Raw genomic sequence first — 15507 nt, 5'->3', positions numbered from 1 at the left:
TTTATATTTTAATGGTTTATATATGGTATATATTACTGGATATGCAACTATGTTTTCGGATTTTTTTTTCAAAATTTAAAGTGTTGAAAACATGGTTATACATTTATTAATATAGTTACTACATCACTAGCTACTATTTTTGATATTTCAAATATTGTATGAATCCAGCTTTGATTGACAAAATCATGATCATATTGGTTTAGTTTGAGAGTCCAAATCCGTGTTTTTGATAACAGAAATAAGTATTATGATTAATTGGAATTATATATTTTATTACATAATTTCGAGAGGTATGATGGAATTTTCGTATTTGGATTAATTTTCATCAAACAAATTGGAACTGAAAAGGTCATAGTTGAATAATTATTTGGATCCAGAAATATTTAACTATAATAGCAGGCTCCCATATATATAGCATAATTATGATTAATTTATTAGTAATTTGAAAAAATGTCATTTACCAAAGTTTGAGATATTCAGAAGCATTTTTTATTATTATTTATATTATTTATATATATATATATATATATATATATATATATATATATATATATATACATATATATATATATATATATATATATATATATATATACATATATATATATATATATATATATATATATATATACATATATATATATATATATATATATATATATATATATATATATATATATTATTAGAATGCGTATAAAATACAGAGAAGTATATTATTCAACAGTTGACCTAGTTTTCCTATTATGTAAATGTGTCACATATAAATATTATATTAACTAAGCTTAGTATACCTATTTTACTATTATAAAAGATTACGTTATGTAAATTACGTAGAGTATAGTTCTTATTCATTGTTCTTAAATATGTGCCTAATTCATTTAAATTTATAAAAGATATCAAGAATGTTTTTATTTTAAATTAAGCTCTAATACCAACAAAAAAAAATCTGTAACGATTATGTCATACATCTAATAAATTATTTCTACTATATTGTGTGTACAGAAACTGTTTTGTGTACTACCGAAAAGAAAAAAAGCACTACACCCACAAAAAAAAACAACACTTATTAAAAATCAACAGCTTATTTAAAACAAACAAGTTTGCGGAAGTTTATAGTAGATTGTATTGTATCAACTTTATTAACAAATATATTATGATACAAATATATTTCTAGAAACTATCAATTATTTTAAGTCTCTACAATGTCTTGATTTGTGTTTTAATTAAATTATATTAATCTAGGTTGCTGTTAATTAGAGTAGAGTGCATAACTTACAAGTAAAAAAGAACATAAAACAACTATAATTACACATATAATGCATAATACTTGATCAGCCATTTGAAAAGTAATTATTTTTATATTTTATCGCAAATTAACAAAATTGAAGAAAAATCTAACAATTTTCAATATCTACAAGATAAAATTATGTTAATAGTTGAATTTTTAACTGTATAACATATTTAATTAGACTATAAATTAAATTAGCGTGGTATGAGAAATTCTAAACAATAATACAAAACCAATTTGCGTCTGACCCGTTTAAAACACAAAAGACCTAAGAGATTTATTTCAAATTTAGCTTTAAGCTAAAATTTTGAAATCTAAGCTCGACTAAAATAAATATGTAAAAATTAAGTCATAATAAATTATTTTAATTATGTTGTGTTCAAAGAATCTATTTACATACTATCGCAAAAAATTTGAATTACACATAAGAAAAAACAACAATTTTCAAAAATAAATTACTTATTTAAAATAAAAAGGTTTGCGCAAGTTTCTAGTAGGTTATATTTTATAAATAACAATAGCTATTTTATCTCGATTTAAAATCAGCAACTGTCGATTCTCTTAACTAAAATTCTTAGACGTCTTCATTCGTGATTCAATTAAATTGTGCATAAATAACATTAATCTCGATCAGTACTAATGAGGGTAGAATCCACAACTTACATGTTAAGTCGAATATAAAACAGTAATATTTACATATGAGGCGCCATTTAACTCAAGTTGATTTCCGTAAATAATCGGATGTTAAACTCTTTTGAATATAGCAGTTACCTAATACTTACTGGCGTATGTTCAATAACATTATCAAAAGGTCAATCAACAAGTTATCATTTTATATATTACCATTTAAATTTAAAAAATCCTATTAATGTTCAACGAAAGTTAAATTAAACATTTGTGGATCCAAGCATGAGAATCTGTTTATTAAAATTTAAATAATTATGAGCGACAGCACTACTCAAAAAATCGTTAGATAGTTTAGAGAGTAGTTCATTAGTAGTATTAGAGAGTTTTAAAACAGTACCTACAAAAATATGGTAAAACCTATTTTATTTATTTGTTTTTCTAAATATTTAATACATAATAGATATTTTAAAAGTAATAATAGCCGGCTTGGTGGCGCAGAGGTAAAGGCAACAGCACGGTCCTCCTACTGTTGCAATAGCCGCAGGTTCGAATCCTGCTGAGGCATGGTCGTAAATTTATATTTGTGATTGTTCAAAATTTGTGAATGTTCTAGGCAAGAGTCTGAAATCCGACAAGGAAAATAATCCGTCACGCCAGTAACCAGGCTGGGTAAGACCGAATGTCTTCTGGGATGCGTTCTAAATTGGCCAATTGGTAGGATTAATGCCGAGAACCGTGGTTCGGAACCCACATTAAATAGTAGGTCCAATCCAGATAAACTTATAATTGGTAAAAGGACACATTAAAAATATGTAAAAAAAGTAATAATAAAATAATATATTCTTTAAAAATAAAATTGTTTGTATTTTGTGTCACATTAATAAAAGATAAGAGAAATCCTTTACTACTCATTTATTTTATATTCTATAATATATTTCATTCTGAACATAATAGTGAGAGAGACCTCGAGAATATCTTTATATTAAATTTAGAACTTCGACGACAATTTTTAAAAACAAATGTCATATAAGAGAACTAGATTTTATTTTATCATTTCGGATTAGCAATAAATATATTATCTCAATTAAAATCAGTCAACTCAATCAAAGTCAAATCAATCAACTATCGATTACTTTAATAAGGTTGATTCGATGCCTTGATTTGTGACTGAAAAAAATAGTGTATAGATAACGTTAATCTCGATTGGTATTAATAACAGTTACATATGAGGCGCCATTTAACTCAAGTTGATTTCGGTATATAATCGGATGTTAAACCCATTTGAATATAACAATTATCTAACATTTACTAAATTAAAATTTAGAAAATGTTACTAATATTCAACGAAAGTTAAATTAAACATTTGTCGATCCAAGCATGAGAATCGGTTTATCATACTTTAAATAATTATGAAAGACAAGTATTACAAAAAATCATTAGATAGTTTGAAAAGAGTAGCTGAAAAATTATGGTAAATCCGATTTTATGTGTTTTTTTTTTCTAAATATTTAATACATATGGGACATTTGAAGAGTATTTCTAAAATAATATATTCATTAAAAATAAATGTTTTAAAGCATGCTTTTTTTATTTTGTGGCATAACAACCAAAGAGCGAGAAGTCAATTAACATTGAATTCCTAGAAAATAAAATTATATTATTATTAATTTAATTTTTAAATCAATATCTTCAAATCAATATATTTAATTGGACTAAGGAGTATTCAGTACTAAGCAATAATATAAAACATCCAAACCTTGCATCTGACCTGCACAAGATCTCCAGGATATTTTAAATTTAGCTATAAATTCGACAAAAATATCTGTAATAATTAATTCAATCATCTACTAAATTATTTCAATTGTGCTGTGTGTACAGAAACTATTTTATGTAATGCCGCAAAGAAAAAAATTACACCTACGAAAAACGACAATCATTAAAAATAAATCGCTTATTTAAAAGAAACAAGTTTGCGTAAGTTTCTAGCAGATTGTATTTTATCATTTAGATTTAACAATAGATACGTTATCTCGATTTAAGATCAGCAACTATCGATTCTCTTAATTAAGTTCGTACGACATCTTGATTTGTGATTCAATTAAATTGTGCATAAATAACATCAATCCCGGTCGGTGTTAATTAGAGTAGAGTGCACAACTTACATGTTAAGTAGAACAGAAAACAGTTATATTTACATATGAGCACCTGGGAATCTGCAAGGCCACCTCGTCAAGGCTATCGGATGGGGTGAGGGGGGGTTTTTCGAATAGTCGACTGGGAGCCAACGTTAAGGCCGGATTATTGTTGTAGCGTTGGATTAGTGCTCCGCGCCGTTTCCTTTGTTGCTGCTGGCGTTTTTTTCTCTTATTCTCCTCGGCTCGTCGGAGGTTGTGCAGGCGAAAGAAGTACATAGACATTCTGCAGGATAATAACGTTTCCATGTCATCTCTTAATAACACACCGATCAGTCAGTCACACCGAGCCATTTAAAACACATCTAAAGTCGGGAAAAATAAACATAGGTAACGAGGAAAAATAAAGAACAAAAACTCGACATTTACAGGTGCCGCACAGCCATAGGACGTAAGCGCCATCAAAATTTCAGCGGGGCATTAACACGACAAAAAGCCTGAGAATTATGCGCACAGCTTGCTTTATTATTTACGGCTATTATGAAAAGCTCTTCTGAGTTTAATATTTGGTCTAGGAAAAAGTATTATGGTTATTTTTTTAAAAAGTAATACAACAGAATATTTACCTATAATTGACTGCTGTTTTCCATTGATGTTATTTAGGAACTAACCTTTATTAATCAATAAAGAAGTCAATTTAGTTTATTTACGTGATAATAATACCAAGTATCAGTAGTAAGTTCTTCTATTAGTTATCAACCAATAAATCTGCTATAAAAGTGTAACGATTAAGGATTACGATTGCTCATATTCAAAGGTATTCGCTTACCGATAGGAACTGAGGTTATGGGCTAAAACTAGTTGATATTTCGAAATCATACAGATTGCAACTTCAGAACGAGAGCTTCCATACTATGACTACATACTATCAAGTTACTCTAGTTCAACAATATTCTAATTTTAAGCAATCCAAACACCAAGATGGTATGGCAGATGGGATGGGTCTTAGAGTACTGACCTTTATTGAGACTGTTTTGATCTTTATGCATTTTGAATCCTTCTCCATGTCTTCTCTAAAAATAATATTGTGAAGTGACAAGGACCTCAACTTTTTCAATCTACATATTGTGGTCAGTGTACATCCAATATTCAACTAAGGCATCCAGTATTATTTGCCTATTTATATATATCTTCCTGTATTGAAATATAAAATTACTTTGATGTTGCGTTTCAATAACAATCTTACATTAATATCTCTTACAGGAAATGAGTATTTTCTACACTGTAATGATCTGATTGGATCTGATTAGATATTATAGCTCATTTGATGAATCTGTATACTAGGTAATTCAAAACAGAAAAATGTTGAGATAGGTTACATCATCGTGGTTTCCTGGGAATCTGGTTTACTCGCTATCTATTGTCGATGTATTGCTGCAGTATAATCGTTGAAAATAATTAAAAACTAACGTAGACTGCCAACATTGATACCGTTGATTACAAAATAATATTTTTTCATCTGCTGCAGTTAGTTCTGAAATTGGGAAAATTCGAGAATTCCTTCTGAAAGTTATTTAGTAGTAATTTCCAATTTAATTTCGTGAATCCGCAGTTCTCCGGAATTGATAATTTAATTCAAAAATTATACTGAGGGCAACTCAAATCTTTTTTTCAATTCAATTCAAGACTACTTGTACTAGTATGGTGATTACGTCTTCATAGTAACGATTGTGCGATATTGTTTCTCTTATACCAAGATAGTTTCAATCATTCTAACGTCCTTCAATCACAATAACAACTCCCAGTTTTCCTTTGTATGTTATAGTGTATGAATATTTCCGTTTTGATTTAAATTATAGAATAATATGTTCAAGTATTTCTTAAAGTTTCCATATATTGTATTATATCTGATTAAAATGGCATAAAATATTTCAGCGAAATGTTCATAAAAATTCAATTTCAAAATTCAAAATTCATTCAATTTGTCAGGCCTATAAATAAATTTTAAAACATTTATAAAAGAAAGAGTTACAATGTACTAAATAAAACTAAATCGCATTGGGTACATTTGTAACCAACTTCATGTTAGAGGCTTACTGACAGGTTTCACTTTTCAATATGTGTCAATAATGTCTGAATTTGCAACGAATAAACTGTATTTGCGGAAAATTTTACTTCTTTGCTTCAATTTGAAGAAAAAGACGACTGAATGTCATACTGTGTGAGGCTTATGACAACCATACTCCATTGATCTCAACATGTTTTAACATTTTAAGACCTGTATTTTTGACATTGAAGACAAAGAGCATTCTAGACAGCCAAAACAAATTGAAGACGAGGATTTGAAAGTATTACTCAATGAAACCATCAATGACCATCGCTATCGACTGTAATTGATTCGATTAAAATTAATTAAGAAGATACAACAATCTTATTTTTCGGCATGTCAACGCTTGATCACATGTTATAAAACCGATGAAAACATACTTGGAAATATTAAAATGGAAAATGATAGCCATAAAGGATTACCATTCTATCGAGATGAAATCCGTAAATTGCTTGAAAAATGGAAAAACGTGGCAGCTATGGATGAACAATAAATTGTACCAATTTTTCACAGTACGGCTTTACATTAAAAAACTTCTTTAAAACCAATTTATAGGCCCCAAATTATGAATAAATTTATTGATGCTAATTAATTTGTCCTGCCATTTTTATTTTTATATATGTTTATACGTCTCTTTAAAAAAATATATGTTCCTGTAAATATATGATTGATTTTACATGCATTCATTTCATGAATTTTATATAATTTTTTAATATTTATAATTTTATTATCTTGATGTAATTAAAATAATAAATGTAAATACTAAAATAAAAAACTAATATTGTTTATTTGTTGATAGAAAATTAGTTTCCCATCAGTGACGTTGTGTTTGTATTTAAATTAGCTTTATTAAACTTATTGTAATAGTAATTTTCTATTTTTTTTTGTCAAAACTACTAATACAAATAATGTTTTCAAACCTTAAAAGGCTTTTTGACGTCAAACGACTTCCGTTAAAACAATTTTACCTTACAAAGACTGTTCCTTCTTTTTAATCGATTTTTTAAACCAGGATTGCCGTTTCTCGTTTCGTTCCATCATTCATTTTTTTAACACGTTGGTTCAATTCTAGATAACAAGCTCAAGGGATAAACCCTGAAACGGTAATATATTCTGATTTTCTCTTCTTTTTTCCGCCTTTCTTTTTCCATTAATTAAATATTTCTTCATGTCAGATATATCAGTAATTATTAGAAAAATATCTTAATATAATTATGTTCAAGGTACCTTGCCTTATAATAAGGTAATAATATTAAATTTAATAGTAAACAGTTAAAGTTTGCTACCAGGTGTACTGAAACGTGATTACCGTTTTTTCTTTGAAAAAAACTACATCAAACTACAATGTGTTTGTTCAAAATATTGGCCATTTGATTCTAGACCTGTTATCCATCTTTTAGGCATTTTATGATAGTATAAAAAAACTATTTGTCCTTTAGGCAAAACCATTCATCGAGCCATTCTCTAACTTCTTCGAAATTAGCTGAAATGGCTTCGAAGCACATGTCCCATTAATGCGAAAAGTTGATAGTCGGATGTCGCAACGTCCGGAGAGTTATCGTTCTGTAAAACCACTTTACCGTGTCTTCGGTCATATTCTGCCCGTTTTTCGATCATCATAATTTGTATCGGTAGCGATCACTATTAATTGTTTCACCAGGTCACAATAGATCATAATACATCACGCTACTGTAATTCTACCAAACACTGAGCAATCATCTACGACGATTTTGCAACCAAAACGATTTGGCCTTGAACTCAATCGGCCGGCTTCGTCAGGTGATAACTAAATAAATAAATCGCCCGTCCCTATTCTATACAGAAATAACTTTCGTTCATACCTTTCAAGCAGCATTTCACGATTTTTTAAATTTTCCATTTGTCTGTCATTCAAATGATGTAGCACCCATCTTCTCATCTTCTGAATTTTCTCAAATGATCGTAATCGGACGCGAATCGTTTTTTTAGCCATATTTAACACTTCTGCCAGTGGTTTTTCAATTTGGGTTGGGTCTAGATACAATAACACTTTCGCATCTTCAAAATGTTTTAGTCTACCAGAACGGTCTCTACCTTGCACATTGAAATCACATCAATGCATTTTCAAAACCACGCCTCATATGTTTTTAAGGTTAGAGTGTGCTCACCGGAAGGTTTTACTTGGCATTTTCAAAGAAGCATCAAACTTTGGCGGTATCACTTTGGCAAAATATAACATGTATAGATTTGAAGCTTGATGTCCGTAGAATAAAATGACATATGTGTCATATCATAATGTTGCATACTTAAGCCAAGCGACATCTGTAAGAAAACCTGGTTATGACTGTCCAGTACACCTGGTATATAATGTATTGAAGAGAAAATAATTTCATTTTTTAAATATCTTTTAAGGCAAATAATTTATATATACAAATAAATCCATACACATTTCAAATAATAATGTTCAGTTTTGATCCATGTAATTTTCCATGTTTCTGGTAAAACAATAGTATATATATATATATATATATATATATATATATATATATATATATATATATATATATATATGTATATATATATATATATATATATATATATATATATATATATATATATATATATATATATATATATATATATATAGCGAGTGGAAAATGAAGTGTATCGATCCATCTCAAAATTTTCATCGATTATTCTATCTTCAGCTGTGAAGGTTTACCTTCAAAACATGAGCTTAGAATCCTGCGTTGCGATTTTCAGACGTAAATAAGCAAATAATTTCGAAGTCGACTTTTCCTTCATTTTCAAAGTGCAATAACTTTTGACTAAGTATATGAATAGCGCTACCACCATATCTGTAATATTCCTCAGATTGTTATCTTTCAAAAAAAATGTCAATAAATTAATATAATTAGAAATGTCTGACTTTAATCCATCTATTAGGAAAAATGTAAATTACTTTTTATGAAACCTTATATTACTGACAAGGTTCTGGATACCGGAAAATGTTGGCTCCACTTCCATTAATAGGATCTGACTAATTCCTAGTCATAACTGTCTTGACTTTCAAATATCGTTAACTACATTTCAAGCATATTAGCATCACAACATATCATCAAAAATTCAGTTAATTTTTACCAGGTCCTTTACCAGGTAAATATATATAATTTGAAATTATAATTAGATATACCTCTCAAAATCAGTATAGCTAAGAAATAACAAACAATCAAGTATTTTGTCATCGAATAAAACGAATTCTTTATCTTAAGACTTCCAAATTTAAAACGACATTTTAGCCTTACAACACATCAAATTTTCTTGAAAATCTATTTATTCATATAAAACAATGAAATTGAAGTAGATCATGATATTCAAACGCATAATACTTTTTCCAGACCTATTACATTAAACAATTATACAGTGTTACCTAAATTTATTTATCTGCGCCTCTCATCTATTGCAATTCAATCGACGTGATCTACTTCATAGAACGCTACTAGTAAACCAAGCATATTAAACCAGTGCTGCTGTGTGAACTAAGTTGAATTAAGCAGTGATCGTTAGGCTGCTATTCGATGTGATGCGTTGTATGAACACATTCGTTCTAATTGGAACTAGAGAAATCAGAAAATCAAAATATAGATAAATATGAACCAAATTAAAACTGTTATTTTTTAAATAACGATAGGCAGCCAACACCAACACACTCAAAAACAGCAAAAAGCTTTGAAACAATTCTTGTTTTATCCATTCTATTGTTACGTGTATTTACTTACTTAACTTACTAAACAAATAATTTACAATTAGTGCTTACAATTAGTGCAATTACATCCAGTGCTTCTCTACATTTATTTCATGTCATATCGGATCTAATTTAAACTACTGCAAGGAAAGCGTTCCACCACTTATGTAATTCCAACTAGTACTGTCCGATTATTGTTCTCGTTCATGCATGCGTTGAAATCCATAAAATAGAACTAAATTAATAATTCAGTAACACTAACTCTTCTATTGCTCGAAATCGCAGGATACACAACGACAGAATCGAACAGAAATAATTAGGATATAGTATTAAAAGTCAAGGACAAAAAATATTTTGAAAACAATTAGGCCTAAATAATAAATACAATCGAGCATAATATATAAATATCACCCAATCAATTAAACAAAAACATGTTTTTTACATTTATTCATGTATATACAATCTTTCACGAATAATTCATTCTTGGAATGATATTTTAGATGCCTTCTGATATTTTTAAGGTATCAACATTTCACACATTTTACAATTTCCCAAGATCATATTGTAGATTTTATGACAGAATTTCGAGCCATCAATATTATAGAGGATGATTAGTATTTATAAAACCACATTTAAATCCATCATGCTAATTAATCATAACTGATTTACTTAATATAGAGTTTCCATAACGCTTATGAAGACACCTACTTTTTTTCAAAGAAAAAATAATGTTTTCACAATAACTTGCCAACTAAAAGTTGGAATGCCATGAACGTCAATAGTGATGATATCTATCAAACCGGAGACCTATCTTTCAGAGAAACGCGGTAAATAACTATAAACTGCCTTACTCGTAAAAAGTTTTACAATATAACAAAAATCGGATATCCTGATATCAATAATAGTTTGAAAATTATCCACAACCCAAACGAAAATATTTAAATCTATAAAATTTTATACTAACTAGTGGATCCAACAGACGTCCTGTGTAGACATTGGCTTTTTATTACAATAATATGATCATAATAAAATCCAATTATTGATTTTGATGTGATATGTTATAAAATATTTAAAATATTTTTAAAAATCCTAGAACCCTAGCCGCAGCGCCACCTTCATCGGTCCGATTGCGACACCAGACAATTTAAACGAATCCACATAAAAGAAATTTAATAAAATTGGTACAACCGTTTAGGAGGTTATATATATTGAAATTATATATATTATTATATATATATATATATATATATATATATATATATAATCAACTCATATCATGAACATCATATATATAATCAATAACTTTGAATATGACTTTAAATATGACACAAAACCCTTCGGGTATATCCGATCTGATTCAAAATAAGCAACCTAAATATAATAAAAATGTATGTGTGTTAGACAAAACTTGGCTATATTCAAAACTATACCATGATAACGTTCTTTTCAACGCATTTTTTACTATTAAAAGAAATATAAAAATAGAAAAATAATATCGATTAATAGACAGACCCAACACATTAGTTGTTCTTTCTGAAGTACTTCTGTTGAAGAAAATTTTAAAATTAAAAATAATAGAAGAGAAATTATTTTTGGGATATCACTATCACTACCTCAGCAATATTTTTATTCGTTCTTAAATTCTTTCAATTTTTCAGGATATTTCACAATGATTTTTAAACTTAATCAACATTAATTTACAGTTCTAATAGTGAACGTAATACGTAGTACGGAATTTTAAAAAAACTATGAAGAAAAACCCTTTCACTAATGATCATATTTTGACTCGATCGAGTTCTACGAAGCCTTACTGACTGGTTCCTCACGTTGGACGCTGCTATACAGAAATTCAGCTTCAGGTAATAAATCCAAGTAATGAATTGAAATACAAATAGAGATTATTAGAATTAAACACGGCTTATTCCCTAACTACCCTTTTATTAAATTTTGAATGATTCTGATAAGGGTCGCTCCAACAGAATTGATGGAAACAGCTAATTTTACCTCGTAGTGTGATTCTATATTTACTTCATTTAATAATAGATAGCCGTAACATAAATAAGACTTGAACTGCATTAAAGTCACTATGAATAAATCAAGTCATATAAATGCTTGTTTACGTACCAACTGAGGTATAAGAGATTGCCTACATAAAATGTGTGAACCTTTTTATTAAATTCCAATATTCTAGTCCAAAAATAATTTAAATTTCCTAAAATTTATTTTAATAAAAGAAATAAATAACGAATGAAAAAGTAAACGCCAAGATTTAATATATTTTAATAATTTGCTTTCAAAAAATATAAAATCATATTTAGCTAACTTTCCTATTTTGTCCTAATAATTCGTGGATTCTGCTTTTTGTTAGTTAAAGTTTATCTGAACTTAACCTATCGTTTAGCGCAAACTTACAACTATGATCCTCGGTATTAAGCGTGCTGGCGACATAAACAGTAAAATTTCTCATAAATAATATATTTTTGGGTCATAATTTAACATCTTCAGAGCTGAAAAATTTAGTTTACACTTCAACAAAATAAGGTCTGAAATTTAGCCAAATCACAGTGCTTTGCTTCAGTATTTTCGCTTAATTTAAATTAGTTAATCCATTAACATGTTAATGAATGAAACATGTTAACGGTAGTAATCGCTAATAGGTCGTAACTACAATAACAGTCAACTAAATATGTCAATAATAAAAATAAAGGAAACTAGAAATTATATAATTATAGACATATAACAAATAAAACAGGAGACATAATAGCTGACCATCATAAAATAATAGATTGATAAATAGATTACTTCGATAAAAAATAGCGATCAATGAATGAATGACACTGAAGGGATTAAAATTGAACACTTACAGAACATAATAAGAAAACTGACCAAAGGAAAAAAATTATATAAAATAGTGCCGGAAAGAATTTTAAAAATTAGACCGACGATACCTGAGATATTATTGGAAGTTTACAACAGAGTATAGGTAGAAGAATTATTATTCCGACACAAAAGAGAAACAAAAGGGACTACAATAATAAGACGGAGACTACTTTGCTGGGCACATCTCTGAAGATCTGTGAATAATTAATATAAAACAGATAATAAAATAATAGAGTCTCAAAGCAAATTCAGAAAAGGAAGAACCTTATATACGAGACCATATAATCAGCCTATGGCTAATAGTAGAAATAGTACAATCCTAAAAAACAGATATACCTAGCTAGCATTCATATATTTGGAAAAGGCATTTAAAAGAGTAAGAAAACAAAAATTAGGAGTTAAATTGGAACAAGGATGAGTAAGTGATAAAATGATAAGAATAATCCAGGAAGTATATAGGACAATCAATAAGAAACGCAATCTTTTTCAAAAGATTTATGAGTGAAATAATTAAGAAATATCAGATTGGAAAGAATATAAAGAGAAATATCGAATGAAGCTCTTACTGATTAACAACTGATAATCCAGACCTCATACCGAAATTTCTGTAGATGGAACAAAATACTGAAGCAGAAGGGAAAATGGAATAATACTAAAGAAAAGCAAATGGTGAAAAGTTATGGTAATGGAAGAATCAGAAGAAATAACTACCTAAAGCTGCGAATTTGAAATTAAAAGTAATGGAAGAGAGCATTATATTTAAAGGAAATTAGTAATAAAATATAAAAAACTATGAATTAATAAATAGTATACTTTGACATGAACAGTAAATTTATTGATAAAAATTATATCTGAAACAATATGAAAATGGACGTATACAAAACGAGGTATCTACGCGAGATCAAAGTACAAAATCAAAGCAGGGATAATGAAATATTTTAGAAAAGCCAACAGAATAAAGATGGATAGTATGAGAAACACAGAAATATAAAAATATTGAAAACAAACAACATAGTTGGTGGGACCACTTACATATATAGAAGAGACAAGGCATATTGAGAGATACTGAAAAACAAGGGCGGAAATAAAAAGACCAGAGGATGATATAAATGAATCTGAAACGAAGTTGTCATGGAGACTCCCGCACAACAGAGAAAATAGCCCGATCGAAATAAAAAATTAAGCCGAAATTGTACATGGACCATGAAACAACAGACATCAAATACCTAAACCACTTGGTAGCATATAAAGTGTTTTAAATTAAATTCATAAGAGGGTTATCTTGCAATTGATTTGAATTTAATCTACTAATCTAGAATGTGTTAATTAATATACTAACAAAAAAGTGGGGTACTATTTTCAAATGTTAATATTATTTTAAAACCTACTTGAGCCTAGAGTATTCCTAGAATTACACTGAAATATCAGTCTAGAAAATAGGATCTAAAATTTAACTCATTTGATTTAGCCAGCTTTGTAAATTACATTTTAGTCGTTCATATTGAACTCGGTTCAAAGTTAGATTGAACTGCAGACTTAAGAAATACCGGTCAGACACGATTAACTATATATCTTCAGTAATAAATCTAAACGGTTAGATTATGAATAGTTTCGATATTGTGGCAAGGATTATGTTTACCAAATAATATTTTATATCCAATGAAATGTGTCAGGTTAAAATTCAACACAATATCGGTAATTTTCCACTTAATTAGAAAGTAGAATGGTTTATGATGTTACAATTTTATATTTCATTCAAGTTTATTAGTTTAAAATATCATTGTTCATATTGGTATATTCGGTTCGGCTTACTGAATATTTTGGTTGGAATTCATTGATTATTTAGAACATGTTTCCAAATCCAATCCAAAAAAATTCAATAATATCCCCATGTACATACTCTTGTTAAAGTTTACTCGATATAAAGAGCTATTAAGAACAGCACTTAGCTACAGTTTTTATCCCAATGTCAAAATAAGGATACCGTATTGATTGTGTTTCTTGATCCTTTGTTTTGAAAACTTCGATTCAATTCCATTCAAAGTGTCAATTGAAACCATTTATAAGCTCCATAATATAACTACAGCCACTATTTATCTGTGTTATCGAATATATGTATTGACCGATTTGGATTGATTGAAAACTGAACATGTTTCCTTAAAAATTGTTAGGCATCCTTTGAAGATTCCATTACCTGTGTGCGTATGCTGTGCAATGATCTGTAAAATTCATTTGAAATCTGAGCTGATATTTTCCAAAAAGATGTCGTCTCTCCACAGTTTTCCAACACAGTAGTGGATGCACTTATGCGAAAAGTTTAAAAACAATCTGATCTTTAAAATCAATATGATGGTAAAATCTCCTTGACCTATCTGGTGTTCACTGATGATAGCGCTATATACACTGATACACATTTTGAGGCTTCTAGCATTTTTCAGTATATAGTTTGCATTGCATAGCCCTATAGCTTGCATTAGATATTTACTCAATAAATCAGCAGCCGCATGAGGTAAAATAAGAATAAAGAAACAATGATTGAAAATAAGAAGCGCTTCAGGCCATGGGGTCCATTAAATGGCCTAGATGATTTGACAACTGTTCTCATAGAATACGTTTTTACTATCATACCGGATTAACATAGCTCAATAAACAAAACAAATAACCATAAATTGAGAGTTATCACAACGCGATAAATCCAAACAGACAATTCAACCGGTCGCATTTTAATTAATCAATTAATTGTTGTTCT

General features: G+C 28.6%; 1 protein-coding gene across 7 annotated transcripts in view; it reads right to left on the bottom strand.

The window, feature by feature from the left end:
* The window catches only part of SLO2 (slowpoke 2), a 168907-nt gene that overhangs the window by 81308 nt on the left and 72092 nt on the right, over positions 1–15507 (bottom strand). For 3 of the 7 annotated variants that reach the window (XM_076407002.1, XM_076407006.1, XM_076407007.1), the window contains exon 2: positions 4121–4412. The exons of 1 other annotated variant lie outside the window; for it this stretch is intronic. In XM_076407002.1, coding sequence (XP_076263117.1) covers positions 4121–4356 — 236 coding nt within the window. In that variant the 5' untranslated portion in view covers positions 4357–4412. Of the gene's footprint in view, positions 1–4110; positions 4413–9563; positions 9751–15507 lie in introns of all 7 variants that reach the window. 3 more of the 7 variants (XM_076407003.1, XM_076407005.1, XM_076407004.1) reach the window with 3 other exon arrangements.

This window comes from Rhynchophorus ferrugineus, unplaced genomic scaffold (genome assembly GCF_030347505.1).
Source record: "Rhynchophorus ferrugineus isolate W39M unplaced genomic scaffold, kcgeb_rfMv2 rfM6, whole genome shotgun sequence".
Classification (NCBI taxonomy): domain Eukaryota; kingdom Metazoa; phylum Arthropoda; class Insecta; order Coleoptera; family Curculionidae; genus Rhynchophorus; species Rhynchophorus ferrugineus.
The sequence above is the reverse complement of the archived record's forward strand: the minus strand, read 5'-3'. Positions and strand labels throughout refer to the sequence as shown.